At 64.2% G+C, this 16,941-nt stretch overlaps 1 protein-coding gene across 1 annotated transcript; it reads left to right on the top strand.

Annotated features, from left to right (window-relative positions):
* The first annotated feature begins 817 nt into the window (after positions 1-817).
* Positions 818-7,160, top strand: CTSS (cathepsin S). Its single transcript, XM_080361057.1, has 7 exons — positions 818-2,462; positions 2,661-2,783; positions 3,326-3,475; positions 3,570-3,794; positions 4,819-4,984; positions 6,138-6,240; positions 6,832-7,160. Exons 1-7 carry the CDS (start codon positions 2,331-2,333, stop codon positions 6,929-6,931), a joined length of 999 nt encoding a protein of 332 aa, XP_080217183.1. The 5' UTR covers positions 818-2,330; the 3' UTR covers positions 6,932-7,160.
* The last annotated feature ends 9,781 nt before the right edge of the window (positions 7,161-16,941 follow it).

Genomic DNA, 16,941 nt, shown 5'->3' with positions numbered 1-16,941 from the left:
TACCTCCCATTTGGGCAGCGACTTGGGGCAATTTGTCCCCGGAGCCGGTTCCAGCATTGGCCACGGCTTTTTGGGTGAAAAACGGGTGAAAACAGGTCCAAACGCAGTCGCTGAGCAGCCATTCCCTTCATTCTCCTCCCCAAGGGGCACCCGGGATGCGCTTTTTTGGCACCATCGGCCTTTTTTAGGTGTTTTTGGGGCTCCGCTCTGTCCCGGCAGCACGTGAAGGTCCCTCAGTTACCCCTGATGACCCCAAATGGCCGTTTCTCACCCCAAAGCTCCCGCCCGGCAAAATCGGCTCCAAAAATTGGCATTTTTGCTCCTTTGGGAAAGTCCAGGGTGCTGAGTCAGCACAAAGAGAGCGGGGTGATCTGGGGACAAACAAACTGGTGACAAAGTGGTGACAGAGCGGTGACACCCGGCCGCTCCGGGGCCTCGGGCTCTTTGCATTGAAGGGTGTTTGTAAACATGTTTTTGGCGTTTGCGAAGCGCAGGAGCCGGACGGGAGCCCCGGGAGCCCCGGAGCCCGCGGGAGCGGCCGCGCCAGCAGCGGCGCTGGGAACACGCCGGCCGTGAACCACCAAAACCCCGATTCGGGACGTTTCTGCCTCGTCCTCCCGTCGGGGCTGAAATCCCCCCGGTGCCGCATCTCTGGCCTTGGGAGGGTTGTTCTAAAAATACCAAAAAATGGTTTTAATGGGTTCAAAATGGATTCATTCACCTTCACCTGCAGTTTCTCAGGTGGTTTAATTCATTAACGAATTTAATTCCTTAATGATTTAAACTGTGTCTTTGCCCCCGTGCGACCCCCCCAGGAAAGGGAATAAAGGAGATTGTCTTTGTTGCTGCAGCTGGTACTGACCCGGGTGAGCAGGGAGCTCAGCTCTACCCAGCAGGATTTAGTGTGATTTATTGGGTCCTGAGCGCTGGTTTGAGCTGGGAGGTCACGTCTACCCGGTTCAAACCAGCACTGAATAAATGGAATTTTCTTTTATTGTTATTTTACTTATTTTATTATTTTATTACTTATTTTATTATTTTATTTTATTTACTTTTAAGCCCTGGTTTGGGCTGGTTTCAGCTGGGAGCCCAGGTCTACCCAGCCCAAACCGGCACTGAATAAATGATTCTCTTTTATTTTATTTTACATTTTATTTATTTTATATTTATTTTATTGTATTTATATTTTTATTTATTTTATATTTTATTGTTTTATTGCTAAGCCGTTTGGGGCTGGTTTCAGTGGGGAGCCCAGGTCTACCCAGCCCAACCCAGCAGCCTCAGCCCCGTCCCGTCTCTCAGCTCAGCACCAAACCACAACAAATGCCCAAACAAACCAATTTTGGCGGAGGGCGCCCCCCACCCCGGCCCCACGGGCAGCGCCGCCTCCGCGGGGCCCGGCCGCTCGTTTGGGGAGAAAACCCTCATTTTGTGGCGGTTGCGACCGTCCTGCTGCGAAGAGCCGCGTGACGGCCGCGCCGGCTCCCAGCGAAGCGAAAACGAAATCAGAGCGTTTCCTCATTTCCTGGCTCGTGATTTGTCCGGCAAATCGCAGCCGGTGTCCCGGTGTCTGTCCCGCTGTCCGTCCCGGTGTCCGTCCCGCTGTCCGTCCGGCGCTGCGGACGCTCCGCTCTGTCCCCGTCACCCGCGGGTCCGGACGCGCCGCCCAACGAGCGGCTCTGCCAGGTACGTCGGGGCTTTGTGTTCAAATGGTGCCGGGGCTGGAGGAAGTAAAACTGGAGAAATTCTGGTTTCTGCTGGGCTCTGTCGCCATCTTCTCTGCCCAGCTCTGTTATTTGCATTTATTTTATTTCTTTTATTTTTATTTTACTACTTTTTATTACTTTTTTTGCTTTGTTTATGAGGTTTTTTGTGTTCTGTTTTGGGAGTCTTTTTGCCTTTTTCTTTTCTTGTTTGTCTCATATATATACACATACATATTTAACACTGGCAAGGGCAGGTTTGCCAAACCAGCCGCTTGACCAGGTGATGTGGAAACGTCCCCCGGGCGGGTGGAGCCGCAGGACGAGACGTCGCCCGAACGTGTCCCCGCGTGTCGGTGTCCGCGGGTGGGGACGGGACACTCGCCCCCCGGGGCCGTTCGGGAGCCCGGGTGGGATTTCCCAGCCCGTCCCGCGGGGTTTTGGGGGAACCGGAGGGCGGGGGTGGGACGGGAGCTGGTGGCATCACCCGGTGTGGACACCGCGCCACGTCGGGGGTGTCACCACCGCCCTGGCCAAACCGGATTTGTCACCGAGGGGTCAATTGCGGCTCCGAGCCCTCGGCTCCCGGCACAGGTGACACCGAGTCCCCGGTCCCGGCGGAGCGGGATGAAGCTCCTGGTGGTTGTCACCATCCTGGGGACCGTCACCCTCCCGGTGGCGCCGGGACAGCCCGACCCCGCACTGGACTGGCACTGGCAGCTCTGGAAGAAAACCTACGGCAAGGAGTATCGGCACGAGGTACCGGTGTCGGGGGGCTCGGGGGTGGGGGTGACAACGTGGCCGTGCTGCTCCGCCACGACCACCGCGGTGTCACAGACGGTCCAGCGGCTCCTCGGAGCGCGGCCGGGTTTGCGGGGGCTCCCGACGAGGTTTTGGGGGTGGAACGGCTGCGGGGAGGTGGTCGCCGTGTGTCACGGGGCTTGCGCTCGGTTGCAGGAGGAGGAAGGGCAGCGGCGCGGGACGTGGGAGAGGAACCTGCGCCTGGTGACGCTGCACAACCTGGAGCACTCGCTGGGGCTGCGCTCCTACCAGCTGGCCATGAACCACCTGGGGGACATGGTGGGTGCCGCGCTGCCGTCGGTTCACGCGGGGAACGGCTGTGGGGAAACGCTGCCGGGACCCCCAGCCCCTCGCCTGCTCGTGGGCTCCAGAAATCACGGAGAAGCTGCTCGGACCAACCCGCCGGCGTGAAGCAACCGGGCGTTGGGAAATAACTCGTTACTGCAACGCTGGGTGGACGCGCTCGGTCCTGGTCATTATATGTGTGCAAACCGCCCGAGGCGGGGGGGGGATCCCTGCACCGCCCACCGGCTCCGGGGGTTTGGTGCTGGAGTGAAGCTTCGTGGTTTCTTTTTCTCGCCCTTTTCAATGGGGGGGCGGTTGGGGTTGGAAGGGGCCTCTGGAGACGGTCGAGTCCGACCCACACGAGCGTCTGGAAACTAAATGTAAGGAACTAGAAAGCCAAGGGCTCCCCAAACCTGGTGACTGTTGCCGCTCAGGCCGCTCAAGGGACGTCCCCTGCACCCCCCGGCAGGACCCGCCGGAGAGCAGAACCTCATGAGCTGCATTTTTCCAGTAATTCGTGTTTTCTTTCCCCCCAGACCAGTGAGGAAGTGGCGGCTTCGTTAACCGGGTTCAAGGTTTCTGCTCGGGCAAACCGGAGCTCCCGGCACCGCCCGCAGCGCCGCGGCGAGACCCCGGACACGGTGGACTGGAGGGACCAGGGCTGCGTCACCGAGGTGAAGAACCAGGTCAGAGCAGCTCCCGCTCCCCCCCGGACATCAGCTCCCGCGCCCTCCCGGGGCCTCGGCTCCGGGGGCAGCGTCTGAGCGCCGGGGTCCGCAGGGCGCGTGCGGGTCGTGCTGGGCCTTCAGCGCCGTGGGGGCCCTGGAGGGGCAGGTGAAGCTGAAGACGGGGAAGCTGGTGTCCCTGAGCGCCCAGAACCTCGTCGACTGCTCCGCCATGTACGGGAACAAGGGCTGCGAGGGAGGCTTCATGACCAGCGCCTTCCAGTACATCATCGACAACGAGGGCATCGACTCGGACGAGTCCTACCCCTACACGGCGCAGGTGGGCGGCGGAGCCGGCGAGGGCGGGCGCGCGGCTCTTCCTTCTCCGCGGACCTTCTTCTGCTCTTCCACCCGTTAACCACGTGCGGACGGGGTTCCCGGGCGCTGGGGCAGCGCCGGCGCTGGGTTGGTGGTTGACTCCATGACCTTGAAGGTCTTTTCCAACCAAAACGGTTCTGATTTCCCTCTGTCGCGGTTTCCACCGCCCTGTGTCGCCTCCTCGGCTTCTGCGGCCGGTTCGTTCAAACCCGGGGAAGGGACCTTTATTCTTATTGTCCTCGTAAGCGAGTGGCGGCACCAGCAGCCGGAATTTCTACCTGTTTACTCCTGCCCTACGTAAATGATGGCGCAATGGGAAGGGAAAATGGGGACAGGAGCCCCGAGTCCGGCGTCAGATTTTATTTCAGCTTCTGTAGCTAAGGAGTGGGATATTGATATTTTTACCACTTCAGTGGGCGACGTTTCCGGTGAACACGTTCATAAAGGCTGGTTTTAAAGAAAATACAGCAGGTGCTGCGGGGCTGGGGGACGGAGCCGTGGGAACCGGGTTCCCCATGGTGAGAGTCCCGGTGTCCGGGGCGCCCGAACGAGCCGGGTCCCGGGAACACGGCCCGTGGAAACGGGCCCAAATAGCGACTGCTCAGCCCCGGGGGGAAAAGCGGAATTCGAGTGCTGGGGCTGAGCTGGCAGCAGAAGTTGAGGTGGAGGAGGAGGAGGTTCTGATGGGAAAGGCGAGAAATGGGGCAGTTTCGATATGGAAGTGAGAGCTGGTGTCATCGGAGGTTTCTAGAAAGAAGACACAAAGTTCTGCTGATTCGGTTTGGCTGTTCCTGGTGTGGGGAGCGACAGGGCCGGGTGCCCCTCCCGGTGCCCCGGGCGTCTCTTCTGTCACCTGCGCGCGGGGGTCAAAGAAACGCAAAGACCAGGATGGCGCGGGGTGAAAACGAGTTGGTAGAAACGTCCCAAAGGTCTGGAGATGTTCCCGGTGTGTTCCCCACGTTCCTCACCATCCCCTGTTCCCCCAGAACGGGACGTGCCGGTACAACGCGTCCAACCGCGCCGCCACCTGCTCCAGGTACGTGGAGCTGCCGTACGGCGACGAGGCCGCCCTGAGGGACGCCGTGGCCACCGTGGGGCCGGTGGCCGTGGCCATCGACGCCACCCAGCCCACCTTCTTCCTGTACAAGTCAGGTACGTCCTCCACCCCCAGACCTTCCTCGCCGGCTCCCGGGTCTGTCTGCACGTCAGGCTTGGGAAATTGGGTGGAAAATGGCAATTTGGGGCTTAGCTCCTGGTTGAAGGGCTTGATACGGCAAAGCCTGAGACAGCAGCAATGGTGGTGGAGGTTGGGGTGGGGGTGGAGGTTGAGGTTGACGTTGAGGCTGAGGTTGAAGGTTGGGGTGGAGGTTGGGGTTGAGGTTGAAGGTTGAGGGTGAGGGTTGTGGTTGAGGTTGAGGTTGTGGTTGAGGTTGTGGTTGGGGTTGGGGTTGGGGTTGGGGTTGGGGTTGGGGTTGGGGTTGGGGTTGGCGTTGGGGTTGGGGTTGGGGTTGGCGTTGGCGTTGGGGTTGGGGTGGAGGTTGGGATTGGGGTTGAGGTTGGGGTTGGGGTTGAGGTTGGGGTTAGGGTTGGGGTGGAGGTTGGGATTGGGGTTGTGGTTGAGGTTGGGGTTGTGGTTGGGGTTGGGGTGGAGGTTGTGGTTGTGGTTGGGGTGGAGGTTGGGGTGAAGGTTGTGGTTGTGGTTGGGGTGGAGGTTGGGGTTGTGGTTGGGGTTGGGGTGGAGGTTGGGGTTGGGGTTGGGGTTGGGGTGGAGGTTGGGGTTGGGGTTGGGGTGGAGGTTGTGGTTGTGGTTGGGGTGGAGGTTGTGGTTGTGGTTGGGGTGGAGGTTGGGGTTGGGGTTGTGGTTGGGGTTGGGGTGGAGGTTGGGGTGGAGGTTGTGGTTGGGGTTGGGGTGGAGGTTGGGGTGGAGGTTGTGGTTGGGGTTGGGGTGGAGGTTGGGGTGGAGGTTGGGGTTGGGGTGGAGGTTGTGGTTGGGGTTGTGGTTGGGGTTGGGGTGGAGGTTGTGGTTGGGGTTGTGGTTGGGGTTGGGGTGGAGGTTGGGGTGGAGGTTGTGGTTGGGGTTGGGGTTGGGGTTGGGGTTGGGGTGGAGGTTGGGGTGGAGGTTGTGGTTGGGGTTGGGGTTGGGGTTGGGGTGGAGGTTGTGGTTGGGGTTGGGGTGGAGGTTGGGGTGGAGGTTGTGGTTGGGGTTTGGGTTGGGGTTGGGGTGGAGGTTGAGTTGCCGTTGCCGCTGAGGTTGAGCCAGAGGGGTGTTGTGGCTCGTGTCCTTCCCGCCCGCGCTGTTCCGCAGGCGTGTACGACGACCCGCGGTGCACGGACAAAGTGAATCACGCTGTGGTCGTCATCGGCTACGGGACCCTCGATGGTAAAGACTATTGGCTCGTGAAAAACAGGTAAAGGCTCGACCACCCGTCACCGAACTCCCGTTGTCCATATGCTCGTCCCTAGGGAGCGGCTCCTCCCGCCGCCATCCTCACCGTTCTGTAGTAACCGGCGTTTGTGATAATGATGTTCTACAGTTCTGTGACGTTCACAGAGGCGGGAGGGGGATCAGCTGCTGCTTGTGCAAGAGAGTTCGTTAAAGGTTGGGAATTGGGGTCGGTCCTTAGATCATTAAATCATCAAATTTATGCTCAACCGTGTCCCAGCACCTGGAGGTGTGACGGGACCTTGAATGCAGCTGAAATACACTTACACCCACCTTAAGTTCCTTGATGGTGTCATCATGACTTGATATGGGGTGAGAAATGCCATGAAATGGTTAATTGTAGGATTATAAAATCACAGGATCATAGTTTGGGTTGAAAGAGACCAAAAGTCTCCCAAGAGTCCAACCGTTGACCCTGAATAGTGAAAGTGAATGAACAATGAAGCGCCTCGGTGCTGAGATGTGGGTACATCAGCCTCTTCACTCGCAGAACAAGTAACTTCATTTTCCCCCTTTTTCAAACATTTCTGTTTGTCCCCGTGTCCCCGTCCCCAAGCTGGGGGGTGCACTTCGGCGACGCCGGCTACATCCGCATGGCGAGGAACCACCACAACCACTGTGGCATCGCCAGCTACGCCTGCTACCCGCTGCTGTAGAGCCCGTTAACCCCCGTGTGTCCGCACCGACCCACCGGCACGGCGAGGAACCGCCACAGCCCTGCGGCATCGCCTGCTGCCCGCTGCTGTAGAGCCTGTTACCGTGTGTGCACCGACCCACCGGCACAGCGAGGAACCGCCACAGCCCTGCGGCATCGCCAGCTTCAGCTGCTGCGGTAGAGCCCGGTACCGTGTCGGCACTGACCCGCACTGAACAACCCGGACAGCGACCTGCCCTCGGCGTGCACGAGGGTTCGGAGCTGATCTCCAGGCGCCTCCTGGCTGCTTTTGGGGGGAAAAAAGACCTTTTTCCTCACAGAAAAGAGGCTGGGACACAAAAGGCGCTTTCTCCCGGATGACGCTGCGGTGCCCAGCCCTGCGATGCCCAGCGCTGCTGGTCTCAGCGCGGGTGGCGTTCCCGTCCCCCTCCATGCGGCCGCACCAACACCCTTTGGCTCCGGGCAGCGCTGGCGGAACCGCAGAATTTATTGGGAAAAATAAAATAAGTAAAATAAAATCAGCTTTACAGTGCAAAAGCGAATCTGTGCATGGTGGGGGGGGACGCTGTCGGCGTGGCCTGATCCTGGTTTATATGGTTCTGTTTGATTCTGCTTTAGTCTGCTTTGCTTTCTTCTGTTTTACTTTGTTCTATTTACAATATAATATGTCAGATGATATATGGCAGGTGATAGGTGATATATCATAGATGATATATCATAGGTGATGATAGGTGATATATGATAGATATTTGTAATTGATATGATATGATGGTGTGATATTATATGATGATATAACGTGATATATGATGATATGATACAATGATATGATTGATATGATATTGTGCTGTATCATATTATATTCTATTGTATTATATCATACTATATTATACCATATTACCTTTCCTTCATTTTCTTTTACTGTTGTTCATTTTCCTGTTCACTCAGTGTTACCTGATACTCAGTTTATTGGACGTTCTCCCTCTCCGACGCGGGACCCACAAACAGCTGATTTTGCCCCAAACCGCGTCCCGGCCGCTCCCCGCCCGGCGGAATTTCGCGTTGGAGCGGAACACGGGGAGCGCGGGGCTGCAGAACGCGGGGAGCGCGGGGTGCGCGGGGCTGTGGAACCCGGGGAGCGCGGGGCTGTGGAGCGCGGGGAGCGCTGGGCTGTGGGACCCGGGGAGCGCGGGCTGTGGAACGCGGGGAGCGCGGGGCTGTGGAACGCGGGGAGCGCGGGGCTGTGGAACGCGGGGAGCGCGGGGCTGTGGAACGCGGGGAGTGCGGGGCTGTGGAACCCGGGGAGCGCGGGGCTGTGGAACCCGGGGAGTGCGGGGCTGTGGAACCCGGGGAGTGCGGGGCTGTGGAACCCGGGGAGCGCGGGGCTGTGGAACGCGGGGAGCGCGGGGCTGTGGAACCCGGGGAGCGCGGGGCTGTGGAACCCGGGGAGCGCGGGGCTGTGGAACGCGGGGAGCGCGGGCTGTGCCGGGCGCGGTTCCCGGGCGCTCCGCCCCGGCGCTTTTGTCCCGCGGGGCCTGGGGGCGGCGGCCGCTTCTCGCTGCCCAAAGCGGCATTTCGGGGGGGCGGTCACTTCTCGCTGCCCAAAGCGGCATTTCGGGGGGGCGGCCGCTTCTCGGTGCCCAAAGCGGCATTTCGGGGGGGCGGTCACTTCTCGCTGCCCAAAGCGGCATTTCGGGGGGGCGGTCACTTCTCGCTGCCCAAAGCGGCATTTCGGGGGGGCGGTCACTTCTCGCTGCCCAAAGCGGCATTTCGGGGGGGCGGTCACTTCTCGCTGCCCAAAGCGGCATTTCTGCGGCTGTGAACGGGCCGACCGGGGTATCCACGCCGCGCTGAGGTGAGGCAGCTCCTGCCCCAAAACTGCGGGTTTTGCCTCCAAAACAGCAGGTTTTGCCCCCAAAACTGCTCCTTCTCCAAAACCACTTTCTGCTCTAAAAATGGGGTTTGCTCCAAAAAGCGGTTTCTGCCCCCAAAACGCTTCCCGCTGCTCCCTGGCAGCCGCCCCCCGGATCCACCAGAATGAACCAGCGCCGGAGCCGGGTTTGGGATTTCGAGGCCGTTTGGGACGCAAAGAGGATTTTTGGGTGGGTGGGACGGGGAGGAGGGAAACGGCGACGCGGGGCGGCTGGGCCGGGCGGCTGCGCCTTCCGCCCGATTTCTGTTTGTGTTTATTTGTGCTTCTATTTGTATTATTTGTGTTTATTTGTATGGGTTTTGATTTCATTTGTCGCGGTTACAAGCGGAGGCCGCGTCGGTGCGTCTGGGGCCGCGGGCGCCGCCGGCCGACGTCACCGCAACCTGCGCAAATGTCCCGGTGCCACCTGTTTGTTAAACCGACGTGGGTTAAACCCTGATTGTTAAACCGACGTGGGTTAAACCCTGTTTGTTAAACCGGCGTTAGGGTTTACTGTTTGTTAAACCGACGTGGGTTAAACCCTGATTGTTAAACCGACGTGGGTTAAACCCTGTTTGTTAAACCGGCGTTGGGGTTTACTGTTTGTTAAACCGACGTGGGTTAAACCCTGATTGTTAAGCCGGCGTTTCCGCCCCGGGATATCCCAGCGCGGGCTCGGGGCGGGACAGCCGGGGGGGTTGGTTATTCGTCCTTTCTTTTTCCCTTTATTATTGTCTTTGTTTTCCCTTTTCTTTCCTTTTTTACTTTCCCCCCCTTTTCACTCTATTGTTTCCTTTATTCTCCCATTTCCTCCATTTCCCCTCCATCCCCCGGCCGTTCCGGGGGCGGGCCGGGCCGGGCCGGGCTCCGGGCGCAGGTGCCTCCGCCCGCGGCGCCGTCGCCGATTCTGCCCGGGGGAGCGACATGAGGTGAAAGTTCTCCCGGATCGGACGCGTCGGGCCCGGCCGAGGTGCGTGAGCGGGGGCAGACGCGGGGCTGCGCTGCGGGGCAGCCCCATGGAGTTGGGGTGCAGGAGCAGAGACGAGGAGCGGGGCTGCGGGGGGATCGGGGGGTTCGGCCCCATGGAGTTGCGCTGCAGGGGGTTCAAACCTATGGAGTTGGGGTGCGGGGGGCAGCCCCACGGCAATGGGGATCGGGGGGTTCAACCCTATGGAATTGGGGTGCAGAGAGGTTCAGCCCCATGGAGTTGGAGTGCGGGGGGGGTCAGTCCCAAGGAGTTGGGGTGCAGGGGGCTCAGCTCCACAGCAATGGGGATCAGGGGGTTCAGCCCTATGGAACTGGGGATCAAGGGCGTTCAGCCCCACGGCAATGGGGGGTCAGGGGGGCTCAGCCCCACAGCCATGGGTCTCGGAGCCCAAGCTGGTGCAGCGCAGCCTGAGTCACGTCGCTGTTATCGCGTCTGTGGGTGCTGCCCCCCGGCTCCCCACAGCCCAACCGGCGCTCGAAGCTCAGCCCCGAGCTGGGGGGCTGGAAAAGCGGGGCCGCGCCGAGGGGGGAGGGAACCCCCCCTTTGGGAGTGGGAAAACTGGGGCACGGGACCCCAAAGCCGCTCTGGGACCCCAAACCCCGGCGGGGGGGCGATGAGAGCGGCGCTGGGGCACCCGGGGGGAGGAACGGGAGCGAGGCTGGATTTGGGGCACCCCATGGTGATGGGGGGACGTGTCTGTCTGTCCATCCACTGGCAAAGGGTCAACGCGGAAATGAGGCGACGGGGTGACGTTGGAGGGGCCGCGGGGACCGAGGGACGGGATCCCCACGCCTGGGGACACGGGGCTCGACTCGAGTCACTCGCGTCCCCCCGCGCCCCAGGTTCCCATCTCGGAGCGGTGGCCGCTCCCAGCGTCCTCCGGCAGGGGGCGCTGAGGTCCCCCAGGGCCAGGGGCTGATGTGGGGGCACCGGGAGGCGGGGCCGCTCCCAGCCCGTTACCGGAGCCGAACTGGGGAGCTGCTGGGCGGCCGGGTGGTTTTACTGGGCACGGGTACCAGCCCGGAGCCCGGAGCAGCGGGTCGCCCGTCCCGGCGGTGACACAAGCGCCACCGAGCGCTGCCCGCTGGTTCCTATTTACTGACTTGTTGTTCCGTGTTGGCGGCACGGGCGGCGGGAGCCGCGGGGGCGGGAGCCGCGGGGGGACACGGGGAAAACGAGGATGTGGAAACAGGAAAGCGGGCGAGCTCATCCCAGTGCTCCCAGTCCCCGCCCAGCCCAAACCGGGCTGCCTGGGGGCAGAGCTGCGGGGTGAGCGGGGGCCTGGGGGTGTCAGGATGCTCAGGGGGTGTCGGGATGCTCGGGGGGTGTTGGGATGCTCAGGGGGGTGTCTGGATGTTCAGGGGCCGTCAGGATGCTCAGGGTGTGTCGGGATGTTCAGGTGGGTATCTGGATGCTCAAGAGTTACCTGGATGCTCAGGAGGTGTCAGGTTGTTCAGGGGGCATCAGGATGCTTAGGGGGGTGTCTGGATGTTTAGGGGGCATCAGGATGCTCAGGGGGTGTCTGGATGCTCAGGGGGTGTCTGGATATTCAGGGAGTGTCTGGTCTGTGTCCCCCTGGGGTGGGGGTGGGGCAGGTAGGACCCACCACCCTCGGCCCCCCCGCCCCAGCGAGGAGCCGCTCTGGTCCCCGCCGAATTCCTGGGCGCTTAATGAGTAACCGGCGCCAGGCGGGGGCCGGGGCGGGAGCGCTGTGCCCGCGCGGGCCGGGGGGCGCGGGGGCGCGGCGGGGACGCGGCTCCACGGGCGGTTTCAGGCTCCGCCGCGCTCGGCTGAGACCCCCGGCTCGGCTCGTGCTCCGCAGGGTCCGGCATGGAGGGGCCCGACGCGCTCCTGGGGGGGGTCCCCCCGGCAGCCGGCACCGCCCCCAGCGCCCGGGCCGAGGAGGAGGAGGAGGGGGACGAGGAGCGTTTTCGGGGGGTGCCGCTGCGCCGCGCCCCGCGAAGCGCGGGCTGCTCCCGGGACCCGTTCCGCCGGCACAGCTGGGAGCCGGGCACGGCGCGGCGGGGGGGCCCCGGCTGCCACCGCCTCAGGTAGGGCCGACAGGTCCCCGGTCCCCCCCCGGCTCTGCAGCGTCCCTGGGGGTCGGGGTCCCCCGGGCAGTGTCCACAGGTGCACCCCAGGATGAGCGTCCCTGGTGCTGCGCCCCAAAATCTCACCCCATGGGGATGTGGGTCCCAGTGTCCCCCCCACCCCAGCTGGGGGCCCCCCATAGGGATGGGGGTCCTGGTTTAGGGTCCCCCCCAACCTGAGCTAAAGTTTCCCTGTGGGGATGGGGGTCCCAGTTTGGGGGTCCCACGCCAGCTAAGAGTCCCCCATGGGGCTGGGGTCCCAGTGTCCCCCCGCCCCAGCTAAGGGTCCCCCTGTCCCCACGGCAGCGTGAGCCCTGATGACGTGGGCTCCAGCGCGGAGCGGCTGGGGGGGCCCTGGCGGGACCCCCGGCGAGCCCCCCTGCTCCACAGCAACGACGACCTGGGCTCCCTGCTCTCCGAGGAGGACGAGGACAGGGCCGATGCGCAGGTAGGAGCCCCCTCATCTTCCTCATCTTCCTCCTCCTGCCACCCGGGGGGTTTAGGGACACGGGGACAAGCCCAGGTCACCATCCCAGGGATCGTGTGGCACCGGTGTGAACCCAGGGCCACCATCATGGGGACAATCTGGCACTGGTACAAGCCCAGGTCACCATCCGGGGGACCATGTGGCACCCGTATGAGCCCTGTGCCCCCATCCCGGGGATCGGCAGCTGCCCTGTGCCCCCCCGGCCCTGCCGAAGGGTGACAAGGACAGCAGGTGGTGGCCCTGGTGCCAACGCCGGTGCCAACCCCGTCACCGCAGCAGGAGGACGCCCGGTTCCCGCCCAGCGCCCGCGCCCTCTCCAAATCCGCGTCCCTCGGCGTCATCGACACCTTCCCCGACTGGGACGGTGAGTGCCCGTGTCCCCCCGTGTCACCCCATGTTCCCTCCGTGTCACCCCCGTGTCCTCCCCATGTCCCCCCCGTGCCCCCCCAGTGCTGCAGCCCCGTCGCTGCCTAAACCTCCCTCATAACGACCCAAAATCGATGGCGCCGCCACCACAGTTAATGATTTGTGCCTGCGGCAGAGCCGGCTGCGCCTCGGCCCTTTAAGGGGGGGCTTTTTGATTTAATTTAGTTTAATTTTAATTATTAATTGTTAATTTAATTGTTATTCTTTCCTTTCTCTTCCTCCCTTTCAGACATTCCGCCGTTCGCCTCCCAGCAGAGCCTGTTCCATGGGTGAGTGGCGGTGGGGGGACACGGGGACATTGTCCCCCGTCCCGGGGTGTGACCGGGGGACCAGACCCCCCAGGGGAGACGTGGAAATGACGATTTTGGCCCCAAATGGACCTTTTCTTGCTGGTGGCCGCAGGGAGGGGACAGGACGGGGCCTGTGGGGCTGGAAGGGGACGCGGGGGACGCTGTCCCCCCCACACCGTGGCAGGACATTGTGCTGGTGGAACCGGGTCCCCTTTGTCCCCAGCGCCTGTCACAGCCCATTCCCGTCTTCATTAGGGCATCGTGGTGAGCGCGTGGGGACACGCGAGGACAGGGACGGGGACACAAGAGGGGACCAGGGTGGCCCCCCAAGCCAAAAAGGACGGGACTGTGTCACCCGTGTGGCCCACAGATGTCCCCTCCGTGTCCCCAGCCCGAGGAGCAGGGCTTGTCCCCCACCCAGGGTGGCTTGTCCCCCACCAAAGGGGTCTGGGCCCCTGCCCATCCTGAGCGCCACCACCCAGGAAAGTGGGGGGGTCCCTGCCCGTAGCGCCCCTAAACCTCCGAGCTGCCCGCACACGAACCGGGACCCCCCGGACTGCAGGGCGGGTGACACGGGGGTGTCACCGGGGAGGGGCCGCAGCCACCAGCGGGGGGGCCGGGGGCAGAACGGGCTGTTGTGGCGGGGCCGGGGGGCGGGGGGCGGCGCTCGCTCCTCCCCGTTCCCGGGGACGTTGGGGACAGACCCGGATTGTCCCTCCCGGCTGCTCCGTCTCCGCAGCTCCGGGAGCCTCGGGCAGCTGGCGGGGGGGCGCCGGGACGAGACCCCCCTGGGCCGGACCCTCAGCTTCATCCGCAGGATGACGGGGAAGACGAAGGTGAGAGGAGGGGGAGGGAGATGGGGGAGGGAGACGGGGGAGGCGGGGGGGGCATGGGGGGGGTCGCAGCCCGGAACGCGGCGCTCGGGGGGGTCACCGGCCGCGCTCACCTCCGGGCCTCAGTTTCCCCTCCGCTGCCGCTTTGTCAGAGTTTGGGATTAGGGGGAAACCCCCGAGGGTGCTCGGTGGGGGGGGGGCGGACCCAGCGCGGCCCCGCGCGGGTTTGCGGCGCTGCCGCCCCCCTTGTCCCTGTCCCCGCGTTGTCCCCATCGCGGTGCGCCCGGGGGGGTCGGGGGGGCACGGGGGACCCGCTCGGGCGGGGGCGGTCCCGCCGCGTCCCGCGCTCGGCCCCCCCGCGGCGGAGGAAATGAGGCTTTTCCTGGCCGCGGGCGCTGTTTGTGCGCTGAGCTCCCCGCGCCCCCCCCGCCGTCCGCCCCCCCGCCGCTCGGGCCGTTTTCCTCTGGCCCGACCCCCCGGCTCAGTTTCCCCACTCGCGGCGCCCGCTCGGAGGGACCCGCGGCCGATCCCGGGGGCGCGGGGGGGTCACAGTGACACTCCGCGGCCGCCGCCCCCCCGCGCGGCCGGAGGAGCGTCGGGGACACTGAGGCACCGCCGCGGCTCGGGGACGCGGGGCGGCCGGCGCTTTGTGTCCCCCGCCACTCGCTTCTGGGGGCGAGCCCCACCCGGCCCCCCCGGGTTGTGATTTGCCAGCGAGCGCAGCCGTTAATCCCCTGATCTCACCCCCGCCTCCCGCCGCCCGGATCAGCAGCCAGATGTTGACATCAGTGTGGGGCCGCCCCCCCCAGCCCAGCCGGGGCGACTCCGGCTGCGCCCCCCCCGCTGCCCACCGGGGCTGCAAACGGGCTTCCATTCAGGATTTATTATTATTAATTATTATTCCTACTATTGTTCAGCGGGAGGACCGCGCCGCTTAGGCCGGGCTGGCGCTAAGGCTCCGCTCAGCAAAGTTTGTGCTATAAAATCCCCGGGGAGGAAGAAGGGGCCTGGAAAAGGGGGGGTGCTGGTGGTGGTCCGGATCCGCCCCCCCGCGGCTGAGGGATGAGGAGCGGGGGTTCGGTCCCGGCCGAGCACGTGGCACAGGGATGGTGGCACCGTCCCCATGGCGGGGGCAGCGCGGGCGGCCTGGGGGGCTCGGAGATTGGGGGGGTCCCACCCTGCAGCAGGATGGGGACACGTCCCTGGGGCACCGCGGGAGGGGGACACTGGAGCGCAATGGGGGACACCGGTGGGGTCACCCCAAGAGAGGGGACCCCGGGAGCGGGGAGCTGCGCAGGCAGCCGCCAGCACCCGCTGTCACTTTGGGGGCCACGCTGGGCCGGGGGGCTCTGGGGCGTGGGCGCTGGCCGGGAAGCGGCTGCGGGGGGGGCGGGGGAGGGACGTCCCAGCTATTTCAGGAAGAAATAATAACAATAACCGCAGCGGCGGCGCCGAGCTCGCGGCCCCGGGTTGGGGACTCGGCGCGGTCCAGTTTTGGGGACACACCACGGGTCTTGGGGACCCCACCATGGCCGGCCGCCCCGCGCCCCGGGTGAGTCACGGGGCCGCTCAGCCCCGGGGGTCCCGTGGGGGTCCTGGGGTGTCGCTGCCACTGTGGGTCTCGCCTGAGCCCCCCGTATCGCCAGGGGGGCCCCTGTCCTTGCTGGGGGACGTGTTGGGGGGACCCCAAAAATCACCTCCCGCGATGCCGTGGGGTGAGCTCATCCCCGCGGTGACGCCCGTGTCCCCGTCAGTGGTTTTGGCAAGGGGCCGATGCTGGGGTGACTCTGTCCTTGTGCCGGGGGGACCGCGCGGCTTCCCCCCCAGGACTGTGGGGGTCCCCTCTGTGACCAGTCCCCCCCATCTCCTCCCTGTGGGACCTTTTATGGCTGCGCTGCCGCTCCCCCCGTCACCCTCCGCTCCCACGTGATGCTCGCGGGACTTCCCGTGCCCGGATCGGGCCCCGCCACGTGGGGGGCGCCGGGCCCCCCGTGGGCACCACCACGGGCTCCCCCCCAGCCGCGTGCTCCCGGTTGAGGCTTCCTGCTGTTGGTTTTGGGGCAGTTTTGGGGTTTGGGATGGGGGGGCAGCGGAAGCGAACCCTGGTTTGGGGTTTGTACCCAGGGAGGAAGCGACAAACCGGGGTGGAGGCTCAGGGTGCGCGGGGCAGCGTCACCGTGTCCCTTGGGGTGCGCGGGGCAGCGTCCCCATGTCCCTCAGTGCTCAGGGTGCGCGGGGCACCGTCACCGTGTCCCTTGGGGTGCGCGGGGCAGCGTCCCCATGTCCCCCAGTGCTCAGGGTGCGCGGGGCACCGTCACCGTGTCCCTTGGGGTGCGCGGGGCAGCGTCCCCACGTCCCCCAGTGCTCAGGGTGCGCGGGGCAGCGTCACCGTGTCCCTTGGGGTGCACGGGGCAGCGTCCGCACGTCCCCCGGTGCTCGGGCGGCCTCGCGAGGGTTTGGTTCTGCTTTCGGGGCTGTGGTTTAGTTTAAACCCGGCCTTGGCAGCGGGAGGGCGCCTGGGCCAGGTAACGGCGGCAGCTGCCGCCCGGACGCGGCTCCGCCTGCTTTGGGGCCATTTGGTGCGTTTTCCCGACTTTTCCCGACAGCTGCGCTCGGCTCCCGCCGCGTCCCCTTGGCGGGGCTCGCAGGGCCGGGTTTGGCACCGCGGCGACTCGGCCTGGGCTGTTTCTGCAGGGAAACCGAGGCAGCGCGGCAGCTCTTGGCGGCCCCGGCGGCTTTTCGTGGTTATTCATTAAGCCGAGAGCCACCGGCTTCGCTCCCGGTGGCCCACGCGGCTTTGTCCCCAGCCCCTTGTCAAGTGCCACCAGGCTCGGAAATGTGGACAAAAGGGACGTTTTGTTTGCTCGAGGAGCCGCTTGCGGGGCGGGCGGGTTTGCCCGGTGACACGTGGGGACACGGGTCCCCAAAATCCCCCGCTGGGCTCCGCTTTCTCCTGGCAACCCTGGGAGTGTTATCTCGGCATAACCG

The sequence above is a fragment of the Nesoenas mayeri genome (assembly GCF_963082525.1).
Source record: "Nesoenas mayeri genome assembly, chromosome: 30".
NCBI lineage: Eukaryota > Metazoa > Chordata > Aves > Columbiformes > Columbidae > Nesoenas > Nesoenas mayeri.
Note: the sequence above shows the minus strand (reverse complement) of the source record. Positions and strands in the feature narration are given on the sequence as shown.